The sequence below is a fragment of the Ziziphus jujuba genome, chromosome 7, assembly GCF_031755915.1.
Source record: "Ziziphus jujuba cultivar Dongzao chromosome 7, ASM3175591v1".
Lineage (NCBI taxonomy): Eukaryota > Viridiplantae > Streptophyta > Magnoliopsida > Rosales > Rhamnaceae > Ziziphus > Ziziphus jujuba.
In genome coordinates, this window is record NC_083385.1 from 20,375,383 (window position 1) to 20,392,105 (window position 16,723).

Here is a 16,723-nt window from a genome sequence, read left to right on the forward strand (position 1 = left end):
ATTGTTACCTAATATCAAAGCCCATGCTACTAGGTCGCAATACTAAAAGCCCATTTGTTTCCTTCCAATAAAATAATAAATAAATAAAAAAACCTACTAATTGGTTTCAAAACGAGGCGGCAATTTTTCTATTTTCCTTCCAAAGAGATTTTCATTCCCAAACTTTTTTCACGAACTTCGTTCCCGCCAAGCATTTCGATTCTCTTTCTCTCTCTCTCTTCGATTCAGGTACGCAAACTTCCATTATCTTAGAGATCAAATCGAACAATTTTGATCTGAATATTCAATATTTGTTTGCCTTTTTCTTTAGCTTTTGTTTTCTTTGATTCTTCATTTTATTTATTCATTTTATGTCTTTTTTTTTTTTTGATTTTTTTTTGATTTTTTTTATAAATAAATTGGTTCAAGAACATGATTATCTTGATGAATTTTTGTTTGTAATAAATTTGTAACCTTTGTTCTCTTGAATGACCAAAGACCGAATCCTTGATTTACTTGGACTCTGTGTCTCAATATAATTTTTTTTTTTTAATCTGAATTTACAGTGTTATATGTTTGCGACTCATATTTACAGGAATTTGGGTCCGAACACAAATCAACCTTCTTTTGGTCATTTTATGCTTTCATTGTGTATGCCTTGGTGATCCCCTTCAAGACCCAGCATTTTACCTTCTTTTTGATTAGTCTTGAAAATGGCGGTGGATTTGTAGCTCAGAGAATGGCAGTGGATTTTATACTTTTTAAAATAAACTAGCGCAGGATAGTTGATATAGTTTAGGTTAATTTATATTCTAGCTTATAAGTTATAATGTTCCAGGCCGGGTGTTTTGAATTGAACCTTTTTTGGTTATTTAGGAGTGAGTTTGGCAATTTGGGTAAGATTTGAATGGTGACATTACTAATTAATTCTATAAACTAGTTTTTGTATTTACCCTGTTTACTTTTTGGGATGTTGACCTTATTTTCTGGTTCAGATTGGATCAAGCTTTTATGATTCTTCTGTGGTAAATTTGGTCTTATTTTGTAATCCCTTTTGTTTTTCTTTAGAGAAGGATGAAGATTGAGTGTGTGACATCTTTGCAGGAAAGCTGAACCACCATGAGAGCAGCTAGACTGCAGAACAAGAGGACAAGCAAGGTTCCCAGAGGGTGCAGTGCTACTTTACGTGGTACTGGAGCCAACAAATTTAGAAGGACTGATCAAGGTGGCCACAATATAAAAGGTCGGAACATCGTTAATTTTTTGTTGAAACTTAATTATACCAAGAACCATAAATTTTTTTTCTATTTTTGATTTGCTGCATACATGGTATCATTGATTTACACACACACACACACACACACATAAAGTACTTCTCAGATTGATCATTCTGTATGTTCTTTTATGGGTATGCTTCATTTTTAGTTTTAAACATATTAGAGATATTATCTTTTGAATTTTCAACTAAGGGGTGTACCTTCTAGGTCAAGGTGAATTTCTAGACAAGAAAGATGAGCAGGCCTCTTCTTCTAGTGCAGTTGATGGGTTGTGTATGAAGCTTCCAAATGGAAGTACATATCTTTCTGGAACAACAGAATTGCCTGGACATAAGCTTTGTCCAGGACAAACATATGTTCCTCATACAAAGATCAAGTTACAGCTTTTCCCGATTGATGAAGTCACTGGCAAGGGGTTGGAAAAGGTAAACTTATATATGTCATAAAGCATTGAACAAGACCAAAAGTGAATTATGAGTTAAATATGTTTTCAGAATATGCTACTGATCTTTCTTTTAATGTTACTCGTTTTACTTATTCGTATTTAGGATGGACATCATCCATATTTGGAACTCACCCTAAAAGCTCGGAAGAAGATTTCTTCTGTGATTAAGCACCTTAATAGCAAATGGGGAAATTCAAAGATTGCTCTTGGTGAGCCAATGCTAGTCCCATATAATATACGCGAGCATATGTCTGGTTGCAGAAGATGGACATTGCATGACAGTGACATTAGTGCAGGAGATGTCCACGCATCTATTGGAGGCCCTGCAATCTTCCGCTTAAGGTACAAGGACTTAAAATTGGTTTCAATGACTTATAGTTATTAAGTTATATTAAGCTTCTGGCTTGATCTCATTGCATTTTCTACTATTCATTTTAAGGTATGGCTGGTTCTCAACTGTTGATCATAAAAGCTCTGAAGAGTGTTCTACATCATCAACTACCCGTGTAGATTGTTTACAATCTGAAGGCACACATAGAGGTTTTACCACTGACACAAAAAAAACAAATGAAGAGGGAATACAAACTGTGGTAACAAGTGAAGATGCCAAATCAATCAGGGTAAGTAAAAGGTTTTTTTTAATATTATTTAGTTATAGCTTGGAAGATTGTACATGTACATTAAGCTTCCACAAACCTTATTTTTTGTAAGTTTTAGGCATGTAGTAGGATTGTCAGATGTGAAAGCAATGTAGAGAATGCATTATATAGAGTGTAGGATGTTCTTGTGCCATTATGATACTAAAATAGTGCATGGTTTCGTTTAGAGGTTCAATTGAAATTTGTTTTGTACATTTGAGCTTTTCTAAAATATGCTTCTTTCTATAATTTGATTTAACCAGGATGATGGACAAAGGATGGAAAGTAACCATGGACTATCATCAGTTCAGTGGGTTGATGGTCTAACTAATATAAGCATTGGAGGCCTCCTGTCTGAAGCATCTTTACAGGCCAAGTTCAATAGCAGTGATCCAAAATCAATAGGGAGCGCTACATACATGCATCATACTAAAATAAACCCTGATTCAAGATCATTGGGATTCTGGGATGATAGTTTAACAAATATTAGCATTGGTGGCCTCTTATTTGAAGCATCCTTAAAGGAGAAGTTCAGTAATTCTGATGCTAAAGTTATTGGAAGCAATAGAGATTTGCAGGCAACACGATTAATTTCTGATTCACTTGATGCTTTTATTTCTGCGCAAAATTGTTTTCAAGGTTCAAGGCCATCTACTCATGACTCACGCTCATCTATTCTGGATGCTGAAGAAACATGCCATGCATTCCCTTTTCAAAAAGTATCTTCCTCAGGAAAAGTTTTGGCTTCAGGAGGAATTTCTAGAGGATGCAGCCAGAATTCTGGTTCCAAGTCATTAAGATTTCCTAAATTGGCAGAGGTTAGCATGTTTAATGTATTTTGAAATTAATTTTAAGCCGCATAACCGTTTGGCTTTACAATCATCCCTTTATTATCTTTACCAATAGCTGTGCTTTCCTACGTGAGTGCAAAACTTCATAGATAGATGTAAATATGCATGCACCGCTGCATGGCTGTGTGTGTCCCACACTGCCATGTGGCTGGCTGTGAGGGCTGCTTCATGGCCCAGGATGTGCAGGGATTTTTTTTTTTTTTGTGAACTATTCCTTACAGCAATACCAATGAGTTTCAATGTATGTTAATATCAATGCATTATTTCAAATAGTAGATTGAGAAATTTGGTATATTGAATTGCTAAAAAGCTCTCAAACCTATAAATATTAAATTTTTGCTTACCAATAATAGTTTTGTTTAATACAATTAATTAATTAATTAATGTTTTGATAGTTTTTGCATATGTTGAAACCTCGAGGATGTTGTAGGAATTGTCAACTTCATATTGTGGGTTGATAAGTATCAATTTCATCTACTGTAAGAAAAATGTATGATTCCTATGTTCATAAAGAGTAAAGAGATTCCTTGCCAATGATAGATGTGGACAACCTGTTATGCCCCACTTCTTATATCAGCCTGTATATATATATTCACTTTGTTTGATTATCTTTGGAGAGATCTTTTGAATTTGACTCATATAGAGTAAGAGAGTTTTTTGAGTTTAGTAGTTTCATTTTCATATTTTTCTTCGGTGGCTGAGTTTGTGAAGTGAGGTTAACTTTATCTGCTAGATTTCAAACATTTATCCAAAGTCATTGACTTCATTGGGGAATGGGGTTTTGCTGAAAGTCTGACACTTCATCTAAAACATTGCAACAATTTTTTTTTTGTTTTTTGGTTACAGGTCAAGAGCCAAGCGGGGGCTCCAACTGAGCAGGCTTGTCAAGAGTCTGAGACAGATCTTTCACTTTGTTCACGAGCATATAACGATGAAAGCAGCCTTGGGCTGACTGGCATCAAATGGGTACTTCCATTTCTTATTAAATTGGTTAGTTGATTCTTACGTACAGCTTCTTACATAGCTAAGTCAAAAATTTTACTGCTGTTATACAGAGTGATTCATTGGGACCCTTCGATCTTGGCCAACCTGCCTCCAGAAAAATTATAAATGGAGATAGTATAAGCCTCAGTGGATTTGTTAAGTAGCTGTTGGGAAGTTCAGCTGTTGGAAACTGGAACTTCTTTCCTCCCAGTAATTAAAACACATACAAATATGAGGAAACTAATAGGTAATGTAGTCAAGCTTCAAAACTGGATAATTGTCGGAGCATATTGATTGTTTGTCATACTGCTCTATGGGCAATTTGAGAGCTTTGCAGTTTTTTAGGTAAATAAAATAGTGTAGAATTCATTGTCGGCAATATTATTGTAGTCTAATTTCTTTATCAAGAAAATACCGTTTTTGCCTAACTTTTTTGATGCATCATAAACTTGCTTGCTGGAAGCTGGAGTTCACTAGAATCAATTGCAAGCAGAGGGCAATTTTATAATAAAGGGAGGTTTGACAATTGTATTTGAGACTTAAGTGTGAGTTTGCTTGCTTGCAATTGTATTAATTTTTGTTTCTTTTTTGGTTATTACTAAGACAATGACCTGGGATTTAAATCCCAGAAGAGAGAAAGCCAAACTATTTAGCTTAAGGGAATATAAATGATGATTCTAATTTCAACTACATTAGTGCACCGAGAAACTAACATTACACTCTTGACTGGCATCCATTCTTCCAGTCCCGAGTTCCAAACCAGTCTATAACTATTTATTCAAATGCAGAAAAAGGTTCAAAAAAGTGTTCTCTTACAGGAATATAAATTACATAGTAAAAATGCTCGGATGGCAGATAAAAAATGTTATTGGAATGTGTGGCAAAAAGAAGACAAGCTCTTATTTCATTTGCCATCTCAATTTGGTTGGATCCCTCATTTATTATTATTATTATTATTTTTTATTATGATATATATGGATTTAAATTTAAATTATTGTATAAGAAAATAGTGGCTTTAGCCACGGATAATTTTGGGAGATGTGGATATCCCAATTTACAATGCACCTGCTGATGTGGCAATATTGCTGGCAACCGTCCATTTGCTCAGTAGTACTTGACGCTTTTCAGCAAATTAGCTTCAAGACCCGCCAAAATCGGGTATTTCATTTTTTGTTTTTCTTTGGTGGGTGCCAAAATTGGGTATTTCAATTTCTTGTACTTTTCAAAAAACTCCCCACTTCCTTGAGATCACAGTCCGAGTCGTTGATAATGGAAAAAGGGGAAAGGAAAAAAAAAAAAAAAAGAAAAAAGAAAAAAGGAAAAATATCTTCCATATCCATTCTCTGATCTTAATGGCGTAGAAATCGGAGGCGAACAATGATCAATAACATTCTTATCCTTTACCATAATTCCAAGCTATGGCGGCCAAAGGACGGCAGTATCAACTTTCTATTCGCATTTCTTTTTTCCATCAAAACTTTCTCCTCATGGCAAACACTTTTGCCATCTTTCTCACTTTCACCATTACTATGTCACCTAGGTGGTACCGAAACATCATCGGTTCACCGCAAACGGTTGGTCGGATAATGCTTCCAGAATCATAATGGGTTGTATTCTGGACAAGACTTCTACAAATTCGCCTTCTCAGGAAGGCCTTGAAAAGCTGAAATTGGACGGTGGATATGTTAAGGGAGGTCATGAAGGGAGACCCATTAACCGAAAGCAGCCCGGTAAGGATCCCAGAAAGCGGCACCATCAAGATAGGAGTGTCAAGAAAGTGGTTGCTGTTAATGGTGGTGGAGAGGCGCAGAAGGAGAGTGATACTAATGGAGGGGGTGGTGGGAATGTTGTTAAGAAAGTACAGAATGTGAAGAAGAAGAATATTGAAGGATATGAGCTTGTTAATGGGTGGCCAAAGTGGCTTGTTGATAACATACCTGAAGATGTTTTGGCTGGTTTGGTTCCAAAGAGTGCTGATTCCTATGAGAAACTTGCTAAGGTCCTAAATTTGAACTATCTTCTTTGGATCTTGGATTTCTTTCTTCCTTTCTACTTAAAATCTGTTTTTGGATTTGGGTTTTGCAGATAGGCCATGGAACATATAGCAATGTTTATAAAGCTCGAGACAGAGATACAGGAAAAGTTGTGGCCTTGAAGAAGGTACGGTTTGATACATCAGACCCAGAGAGTATCAAATTTATGGCAAGGGAGATTATGATGCTGCAGAGACTGGATCATCCTAATGTGATCAAGCTGGAAGGGCTTGCTACATCAAGAATGCAATATAGTCTTTATCTGGTTTTTGATTTCATGCAGTCGGATTTGGCCAGAATCATTAATTGTCCTGGACTGAGGCTTACTGAACCACAGGTTCATTTTCATTTTCTCAAGTTTTTTTCGTTTTCAGCAGCTGAGAAATTCATCAATATGCAATACAACGGATGAATTTTTACCAAAAAACCTTTTTGCTTTGGTCATAACATGTTAGTACTTAATATGTTACGTTTGATTGCTAACCAAATCTTGTGACTAAATGATGTCCAAAAGGAGAAAAAAAGTAAAAGCTTGTTGCTAAAGGTTACGTTTTGGTTTAAAAAATAAATGTATTTGGTTGGTTATATAATTACATACTTTTTTAAGTCAGAAATTTTCATACTTTTAGTTAGGAAATTTATAGTGGCTAAAGATCATATTTTTTCTGCAGTGGTGATTTTGTTATGTATCTTTCTATATGTACAGGTCAAATGCTACATGCAGCAGCTGCTCTCTGGTCTCCAGCATTGCCACGAGAGGGGAATTTTACACAGGGACATCAAAGCTTCCAATCTGCTAATAGACAAAAATGGGATGCTAAAGATAGCAGATTTTGGACTGGCAAATTTCTTTCCTCCCCAACAAAGACGCCCACTTACAAGCCGAGTTGTGACACTCTGGTACAGGGCTCCAGAGCTGTTGTTGGGTTCAACAGACTATGGAGTTGGTATAGATCTTTGGAGTGCAGGGTGCCTTTTGCCTGAGATGTTTACTGGCAAGCCATTGATGCCGGGGAGGACTGAGGTGACGAACCTTTTCATCTTTTAATCTGTTTGACTTTGCATATGATCAGGTTGGAAGAGAAAAATCAAGGTTTTTTGTGTGGATTTCAGGTTGAGCAGCTTCATAAGATCTTTAAGCTTTGTGGTTCACCCCCAGATGATTACTGGAGAAAATTAAGACCCTCAACAAGCTTCAGACCACAGAACTACAAACCTAGTTTTGAAGATGCTTTCAAGGTCTTTCCTAGTTCTTCATTTGGTCTCTTGACAAAACTTCTTGCTTTGGATCCAGAATCTCGTGGCACTGCTGCTTCTTCTCTCCAAAATGAGGTGATTATATATACACATATATATGTATGTAGTCTTCCTATGATGCGGATATCCACTAGTTTTTAACTTGAAGATACATTATGCAACATGTTGCCTCAAAAATTATATATGTATATCTTTGTCTAGACTAAGCCTGTCTGACCTGTTCCAAGACTTGTTCCTCACTATAATTACTCTTAATTGCATATATTTGAAATAATGAGACACAATGAAATAGATGATCTGAACTGTTTTTCTCGAGGAATATTAACTTCTTGGAAAAGTATTAAAGAAAACACAAACAGGTGCTTTTCAAAAATGCTTTTTATAGTGAAGCATTTCATCATACTGAAGGCATTTACAAAAGGAGCCTTGCACCAACCAATTCTAGCTCTTTAATTAGTTGAAATTTCGGGTCTGTATTGAAGCAAAATCAGTGTATATAGCATCACTGTTAAAGTATAATAATTTTATAAATGTCCTAATAAGGTAAGGTTCTGTGGTTTCAGTTCTTTACTTCATATCCGTTGGCATGTGAACTATCAGCTTTGCCAGTAATGTACCAGGAGGAAGCTGAACCAATTCGAGCCAAGGAACGCAAGAAGCATCATCGGTATGATGATGATGTTGATTTGTTATTTATTTATTTAATTTTATCTTTCTTCTAATTGCCAATTCTTTAATAGCTTCACCAACTTATTTAAGAAACCAAATGCATGATTAGTTTCACCAAATCGTACCAAAACCTCAGTGTTGTCTTATAGGAGATGAATGAATTCCAATTGGGATATCCAAAAACACAAATTGATTAATTTAACTTTGTTTCTTTCTTCTTCTTCTTCTTCTTCTTTTTTTTTTTTTTTTTTTTTGGTCATGTTATAGTCGGAAGGTTTCAAAATCAAAGCAATCTCGAACAAATCTTTGTGAGGTTTATAAGGGGAAGGAGGTTCCTGAACAATCCAAGGCAGATTTTGAACCTTCTAATAAGGTAAATTTGCACCAATTTGTAAGTCCATACCTAGTAACATTTCTAGTTTACTTTAATTTAAGGGTACTCTGTTTCAAATGTTGAATTGGATTGGATTGGACTATTTTAAATTTAGAACAATTCTCTTCCCCTTTTTGTTTGTCTAACAGTGCATATAATTATGTGCCCATAATTAAAGTTTCGGGAGGCAAACTGAATTAGTCAAAGAAAAACAAAAAATTTAGAAAAAAAAAATTACATTAAAAACATTTATGTGTTTAAATTCTTTTAAGTTTTCAGATATTGCAATTTTCATTGAACTTTATTTGTTTGTGTGTTAGTTTTCTATGTGTTTGTGCCAGAACTTTTTGTTTGTGAATACTACTTATTGCTATATTATTAGCAATTATCATCAGCAATTCCACATGCAGCTGATGACAATTATTGATCGACTTTATTTTAGATAACATTCTGTTGCATCATTCGTGATGATCACTATGGATGATAAATAATATTTCTACTTAGAAAATGACTGTGGTCTCTCTCATTATATGGGGTGAGATTTAGCTTTCTTTAATTAATTTTCTCTTTAATTTTCTTGCAGGAAAAATTTGCAGATCTCGGCATGCAAAGCCAAGAGATAAGCAGCAGCAGCTACGTGCACAGCCAAGAGATGAACAATAGTGAAAGCAGCACTTCATCTTCTACAAAACCAAATACGTATGATCATCATCTTCATCACAGCTTGCAAGCTTCTCTTTCTCCAATTCTTCGTGATTTTCATCAGAAAAGAACTGCCATTACAGAGGGTCATCCTAATGCTCTCAAGAACATAAACCCTAATGCTCTTAGAAGCCTCAGGAACTTCACACTCTTGCAGGCTTCCATCACTGATATCATCAACCACAAACCAGGAATAAATGCCACATCTTCCCAACTCCGAAGGTCCATTTCTACATTGGATTTTCGAAATCTTGATCCGGAGAAATTATCTTCGCTCTTTGCATCGTCTGACAAAGAGTAACTAATAAATTCTATAACATTTTTTTCATCTTCTTTTTCTTAGTTTTTATCATACCTATCTTTCTAAGCTACATTCTGGTCTTAGCTTTTGCCTTATACCAGCTGTGCTATAAATAATGGATTCATATTAAGGACCATTTTGTGTCTGAATTACTTATGCATTGGGACAGTTATCTGGAAAAAATAATAATAAGCTTAGGATGAAAGAGAGGGGATCCAGCTGTGTAACAATTATTTAATGTATGTAATGATTAATATTCTCTTTTTTTATTCTTGCAATATATAAATATATGTGTGATTGAAGGAACTACAGCTATTTTTAAGGTTGTTTTTTCTCTTTGATACTGGGGCACCCAATATATAGAGTAAAAATAAAGATCAAAGTTTGGCTTGTACATATAATGATCAAAGTTTTGCTTATGCGGTTAATATGTATTCGCATTAAGGCTCCAATTTTGAACCTTTGGCATAAATAGTGACTTTCATACTAGGTTATTTCCTATGGGATTATTATTATTTTCTGTAAGGTTACTTTTGATGTTTAGCTCTTAAGATGATCAAAAGGCATATTCAGTTAAAATCTGCTTCAGCTTTTATGTAATATATATTACTTTCCTTGCTATACATAAATAAAGCCTTTAAATTACCCCCCCCCCCCCCCCCAAAAAAAAAAAAAAAAAAAAAAAAAGAGAAGAAAAAGAAAAAGAAATAGAGGCTTTTAATTAGTGGAAGTTTAGATATATGATTCTCGGTAAACAATGGGAAATCCGTGTGTACAACTTCATCAGTTTAATAATATTTGGGTTACATAGAGGATGAAGTTAAAGTTTGCTTCAGCTTTTATTTTGTTTGATTTTGGGTACTTGGTATTAGAAATTAGCTAGGCTATGATAACAGTTAAGAGGCTAATATAATGCAAATTATAAAGTATATATGTATATATGTATATATGTATATTTAGTGGCTTGTTTTAATTACAGTTAGAACCAATTTGCAGGTCGCTTCGCCGGTAACAGTTTGATTTCCTCTGTAAAAACTGAGAAATGGATTAAATCTCTTTGCTGGTTTGGCATAAGATTTGTTAAAGAAATAAATAAAAGTTTGTAAATTTCTATAATCAGGATAGATTTATTTAATTGGAATCGTTTAATAGTACCAAAATTACATTCCCTGCCAGGTTTAGATGTGTTTAGGACGGCCTTGCAGAATAGCACAAAAAAATAAAATCGTTGATTTTTTTAATGATATCGAATTCAAATTTTCCTATTTCAAAATATATATAGAAAAAGATAGACGAGTTCAGAATGAAAATATAGAAACAAAAAGCAGAAGCAAAATTAAACAACTTGGAATATACATCACTTGGTAGATATAATATATCAATGGATTTGGATGTTGGTTTAAAATGTTGAACTTTGTTGGATTGGACTAAACCATTTTAAATTATCATCGAACCAATTTAAAATATTTAAAATATCTAATCCTGTATTTTTCAGCATCGTAAAATACATACTAGAAATTAACCTTAAAAAAAAAAAAAAAAAAAAACACAAAACACAGAAGATGAGGATCGATCATGTATGGATATTGGTTCAATCGTCATAGTAGGTGTCCACAAACTTGCTCTTGATCCATTTGAAGCTGTTTCGCAATGAAGATTTGAACTTACCTTCTGTGGTATACATATTATAAGCTGCTACCCTCTTCCTCCTCTTGAGCTCTGGATTAGTACCATATAACCCATCTTCCTTGCTGCAGCTGCTCGGACCATTGAAGCTGTATGACTTGGACCGGTTCTCGAACCCGAACCGAGCTTCTTCATATGGGGTGTAGTATCCTGAAAATGATTTGCTCCTCTCCATTTTTGATCACAAAATTGCTTGTTTAGAGATTTTTCTTCTAAAATTTATATATGCTTGGGTAGATAAGAAATTAATTAATTTATATCATTTGAAGACCACGCAAATGAAACACTATTTTTGTGTGTTATAGTGGAGAGTGCATGGGCTATGACTGGGATAAGTTTGATGATTAAAGAATTGAAATTTTCATATTATTTGTTTACAGCAAACAGATTTGATGGCAAAATTATATGGGTTTAGTATATGTGGCAGACATCTATTAAATCCAAGGTCAAGTGCTTGAATTAATAATGTCAATATAGATGGAAAAGGGCCATTCAACCTCCATTATTGGCATTTGGGGATAAATATAATAAGGCCATTTAACTTCCATTTTGGAGCTTTACAAGTAATTATTAAATAATTTAAAGCAACTTAAATGTTTGGTAAAATTTTAATTTCTTATTCTAGAAAACCATCATTTTTTAGAAGTTGCATTTTAACTTCTTCTAAATGTCTATAATTAACGTATCAATTTTAATCCTTGTTAAAAAATTAATGTCATTTTTGTTCTAAATTTATTGGTATTCTAGTAATAAAAATTATAAATATCATTCTATTAGATTTGTCGATATCGATGGATTCATGTTAAAATATAATCTTCTACATTTTTTGTTGGCCATTGACAGACCATGACCAACAGGTATGATCAACTTTTTTTTGTTTTTTCTTTAACAAAATACTTTTTTAATTTTTATTCTTTATTTATTCATTTATTATAATTTTTTTTTATCAATATTTACTATAGTTGTTGTGATGAAAATAAAAATTGTGCTAAATACTTAATAATATATGTTATAATAATAAATGATAATACTATTAGTAAAAAGAAAATATATTTTTTAGTCATTACAGTAACAACAATTAAACATTATTATTTATCAAATACTCAAATACCAAGTGTGAATCGTGTAGCAATTATAAATAATAGTTTATTAGACTTTCAAATATTAATTTTTAAATCATGCAAAAATTATGAAATAATAGTTTTGAAACATTTAACTGAATTTTTTTCAGTTGATTTTTCTATAATACAACTTAAGTTGATTTTATAGAAGCTATAACAATACTGAACTAAGCTTAAGATATTGGAGGTTTTAATTTAAAGTCTATTGTAACTTATATATATATATATATATATATATATATATATATTATATATATATATGATTTTAATATAATAAAGGTTTTATGAGAACATAATAGTGATATTTTATGTGATAAGTTATGTTATCCGTATTGATTTGAACATAGAAAAAGAAAGTATCTATCAAGTTTAAAAATATTCAGTTAACCCTTTTTATGAAAATTGCCGATGGGTCTCAATTAATTGACTCTTTTTATTTGGAAACAATCAAAACATATTTAAAAGATTAGATATTATTTAAATAACATAGGTTTACCGAACAAAATATCTTTACTATAAGGTATTTCTAATCCTTACTACCCCTATAATTATGTGTGTGTTTATACAGGTTTTACATACACATACATACAATATATTTAATTTTATCAATTTAAAAAAAAATTATTATGATTATAAATACTTAATATTGTTTTTCAATTGATATATTATACTAAAACAATGCTATTTGTCACAAATAGTGGTTATTACAATAAACTAATATAATGATTACTAGTTGATAAAAGACATTTTTAATATAGATATTCAATTAAATATAAAAATAGGAAAATTGGATACATACATAGGAAGAGAACGAGACAAACAAAATTTTAACTGGAAAATTTCATAATTTCTAGAATAATGAAAAAGAAGTATTAGTAAAACATGAGGAAATGTTTATGTGATTTGCAATATATATAGAACATTTTAATTGTTTAGAAAACTAGAATGAAATAAACAACTTCAAAATTTGTCTTCTTTCTTTGTTAATAAAATACGAAAAGGATCTATATGGAAATTTAAGTAGATTTTTTAAATTTACTATTATCATTAGTATTTTATAATTTTGGTAAACGCTCTTCTCAATGCTTAATGAAGCAGATTCCACACAGTGGACTTTTTGTTTTTTTTGGGTGGTCGTAATAAAAGTTGGCTGATGTGGAGGAGGAATCACGAGTGCATAGGTGACTGAAAACATGGTGGCTGGGTCTGTTCTATTAGACATTCCACCACCTACACTTTTATTTGGGTATCCAAATTATGGTGGCCCCAAAGGAAACTAGGATTGTGCCTTCTCGAACTTACTAGGGTTAGGTTGGTTAGACTATGGTAGATATGGCTCACCATAAATAAGCTCTTAAGTTAAGGTGGCAAGGAGCAGTGGCCCAATTGAATTTTGGGCAATACCATACGGTTGATTTATTTTATTTATTTATTATAAGTGGAAGATGAGAAATTTCGAGGAAGAAGATGAGCAGAGCAAGAAACGACAATGTTAATGACAGGATCTGTCCTTGAATTCCTTCTAAAAATTTTAGATGGTCTTGCTTAATGAAGTTTTATTGGATAATTATTAGGAAAAGTCCGATAGAATTTCATGCCAAGCAAAAACAATCTAATACATCCTAATAGAATATTTTCTTCATGTATATATATAAAAAGAACCATGAAAGCATACAAATTTCTACCTACAGCTACAACTCATTATACTAGAGACTATTACTATATATCCATACTAAGGTTATTACTGTGTCATAATTTTAGTTAAAAACATTCTAAAAATAATTATAAATTTAAGTCATACAATTTATGCGAATAAATCTAGATAAAAATAAGGATATATAAGAGAAAGATAAATATTACTGTCATTGTGAAGTACAAAGATGAACAAATGATGCATCAGGTAAACTATCCGCTAATTATCTGGATTTAAGAGAAAGAATTAAAAACTAATAAAATGTGGGATAAAATATATTTTAGTGAGTAACATAATACAATAAGAAAATAATGATTTGTATTTATAAACATTCCTCTTTAGGACATTACATTCCATTGTTTTGAAAAATAATCATTTTAAAACCATTTCACAAAATCCAGTTTTACCACAAATCAATATTATAAAACATGTACTTTATAATAAAACCATTCAAATATTATAAATCAAATCAATATGATTTAAATGTTGGACATAAAGTAATACCAATATAAAATCCATAAATAATTGTAAAAAATACGGTAAAATCATAAATATATAAAAAAATCAACATTATACCATATGATATATTTAATCTAAATGGTGCACAGTCCTAAAATACTATAAGACAATAAAGAGAGAGAAAAAAAAAATCTATAAAATGAATCTATTTCATGACTCTTAGCGTACTAAATGCATTGTGACAATACAAAACTTATGGGAAGAGCCCAAGTTACAATCCTTAGCATACGAAAAGGCTACGTGACAATAATTAACCTATGAGAAGAGCCCAAATCACGATCCTTATTCTATAGGAATTAAGGCAAACCTATGCACTAATAATATGATAATAGAAAAGAGACAATGATACTATAAGGTACATCAATTAAAACTTAACAGTGCAATATCCATAAACAATATTTTCATTATCATACTTTTCCATTTTTAAATGAATATTATATCATAAACTAGAATATATATCCAAAAACTAAACCATTTATTTGATATTTCACCAAGTTAATTTATAAACCATAAACTTTGCATAAATATTTCAAAAACTTCCAAATCAACATTTCATGTCAAAACCTTATATGTGAATATGTAATATAAACATTAACAGTGAAACATATATAATCATAAATTATTTTTAAGCATTTTGAAAATTTAAAATATATAAACATGCTTAGAAAATTTAGAACACATATATGTAAAAGTGGGCACCCATATACGCATAAAATTAGCATTTAAATACCAAACCATATGTAAAATATTCACATCATATATATATATATATACACACATAGCAAGGATCATATAATGTCCTCAATATGATATCTAACATGAGATTTTAGATTTAAAATTAAATTTAATAATTATCAGTTTTCAACAAGATTCGCTTTTTTAAAATAGGATTTTAATATATTGTTAAACATATATTTTACCACTTTTTGAGTTTTAAATTCTAATCTTGACGTGGTCTAATGGTTATCAAATGTGGACCTTATTTTATTAAAATAATGTGGTCCTTATTTGAGCATAGTTGTATATATATATATATATATATATTGCACTACTATGTTCCAAATTTATTTAAAAAGTAAATTACTCACATATACCGCTGATGATCATTTATGTTCTTTCGTAAGGTTGCTTATGGACACAGTATGAGTGCTTATAATATAATAATAATATTCCTTAAACTCCATAGATTAAACTAAAGACAATGGTGTGTATCAAATATTTTAAAATAATTTATACAGCCATAAATTACATAAATAAGATACTAAAGGGTCTAATTATACTGTGAACCATTAATATTCGGTAATATCGAAAATTTAAATTTTTTACCTGAAGGCTAATTTTATGATATTGGAACTTTCAATGGTTCCTAATAGCATCTTGGAACATAATTCTAACATCAATTTGATCCTAGATTGTCTAACACAATACAATTTTATTCAGTATTTAACCAATTAAACAAAAATGGAATCTATAAGTCAACCTGAAATGACCAAATTTCGATGAGATCCAAGTAAATCAAAAACTCACTACCGTCGTCAGAAAAGTCACTGATTTGGATGCTTCTAGTGACGCTTGATTGTGAAATTTTAGGACTAAGGTCAGCATTGAAAGGGCTTTCCTCTTGGCTAGCACATGTGAAGTATTTTGATTAGAAAATATATGAAAGCCGGCGTGAGGAGTGTTCACAAGGGTTTAGGGACAAAATGGAGATTTTTAGATTTATGAATCCCAAGGCACACCTCACAATATTTATATAAGGTTTAGGATCCACTAAAAGGTAAAAATTGGGATTGATTTGGACACTTGTATAATACTGACACTTAAAACTTCTCAAAATCATTACTTTTAACCGTAACTCAGAATTTGATGTGCTGCCAATTTATGAATTCATGTTGATGAGCTCTACACAATGGTAAATTGATCAAATCCAAAACTTGACCAAATAAAAAATAAAACCCAGGATCCATATACAGTTCGCTTGGTCAAACTTGCACAATAGGAGCATTTTGGTATGGGTTATTATAGTTAATGTTGTGAATTCATTTTCTCTTTAACATTCTTCCTCTGTGTTCTCTTTGGTCTTTCATATGAGTGACGCTCCATTTGCATATAGTTCAGTTTGTATCCATTTTTATTTGATGTTCCTTGTTTTAGTGCTATTTTGTTAGTATTGTGTCTTTCCTTCTATTATGGCG

At 31.9% G+C, this 16,723-nt stretch overlaps 2 protein-coding genes across 6 annotated transcripts; both read left to right on the plus strand.

The window, feature by feature from the left end:
• The first annotated feature begins 114 nt into the window (after nucleotides 1–114).
• On the plus strand, nucleotides 115–4,864 carry LOC107425556 (TSL-kinase interacting protein 1). 3 transcript variants are annotated; one of them, XM_025076258.3, is made up of 8 exons: nucleotides 115–228; nucleotides 1,084–1,222; nucleotides 1,464–1,681; nucleotides 1,805–2,043; nucleotides 2,141–2,321; nucleotides 2,603–3,157; nucleotides 4,037–4,156; nucleotides 4,246–4,864. In XM_025076258.3, the coding sequence occupies exons 2-8, from the start codon at nucleotides 1,099–1,101 to the stop codon at nucleotides 4,336–4,338; spliced, it is 1,530 nt and encodes a 509-aa protein (XP_024932026.3). In that variant the 5' UTR covers nucleotides 115–228; nucleotides 1,084–1,098; the 3' UTR covers nucleotides 4,339–4,864. The 3 variants fall into 3 exon arrangements, with proteins under 3 accessions (XP_024932026.3, XP_060675145.1, XP_024932027.3); XM_060819162.1 differs by having other exon boundaries at nucleotides 1,482–1,681; XM_025076259.3 differs by having other exon boundaries at nucleotides 117–228; nucleotides 1,048–1,222.
• A 494-nt stretch (nucleotides 4,865–5,358) lies between these two features.
• Nucleotides 5,359–9,778, plus strand: LOC107425557 (probable serine/threonine-protein kinase At1g54610). 3 transcript variants are annotated; one of them, XM_048479588.2, is made up of 7 exons: nucleotides 5,359–6,173; nucleotides 6,260–6,544; nucleotides 6,914–7,231; nucleotides 7,321–7,539; nucleotides 8,028–8,131; nucleotides 8,401–8,524; nucleotides 9,090–9,778. In XM_048479588.2, the coding sequence occupies exons 1-7, from the start codon at nucleotides 5,778–5,780 to the stop codon at nucleotides 9,507–9,509; spliced, it is 1,866 nt and encodes a 621-aa protein (XP_048335545.2). In that variant the 5' UTR covers nucleotides 5,359–5,777; the 3' UTR covers nucleotides 9,510–9,778. The 3 variants fall into 3 exon arrangements, with proteins under 3 accessions (XP_048335545.2, XP_048335547.2, XP_048335546.2); XM_048479589.2 differs by having other exon boundaries at nucleotides 5,364–6,173; nucleotides 8,401–8,506; XM_048479590.2 differs by lacking the exon at nucleotides 8,401–8,524 and having other exon boundaries at nucleotides 5,361–6,173; nucleotides 9,090–9,265.
• Nucleotides 9,779–16,723: the final 6,945 nt, after the last annotated feature.

Bases quoted from the DNA above. Each gene is read 5' to 3' on its own strand.
- LOC107425556 (XM_025076258.3), top strand. From the start codon at position 1,099: ATGAGAGCAGCTAGACTGCAGAACAAGAGGACAAGCAAGGTTCCCAGA. The intron at 1,223-1,463 runs GTCGGAACATCG...TGTACCTTCTAG, and splicing joins AGGTGGCCACAATATAAAAG to GTCAAGGTGAATTTCTAGAC. The intron at 4,157-4,245 runs GTACTTCCATTT...GCTGTTATACAG, and splicing joins GGCTGACTGGCATCAAATGG to AGTGATTCATTGGGACCCTT.
- LOC107425557 (XM_048479588.2), top strand. From the start codon at position 5,778: ATGGGTTGTATTCTGGACAAGACTTCTACAAATTCGCCTTCTCAGGAA. The intron at 6,174-6,259 runs GTCCTAAATTTG...TGGGTTTTGCAG, and splicing joins CCTATGAGAAACTTGCTAAG to ATAGGCCATGGAACATATAG. The intron at 7,232-7,320 runs GTGACGAACCTT...TGTGGATTTCAG, and splicing joins TGATGCCGGGGAGGACTGAG to GTTGAGCAGCTTCATAAGAT.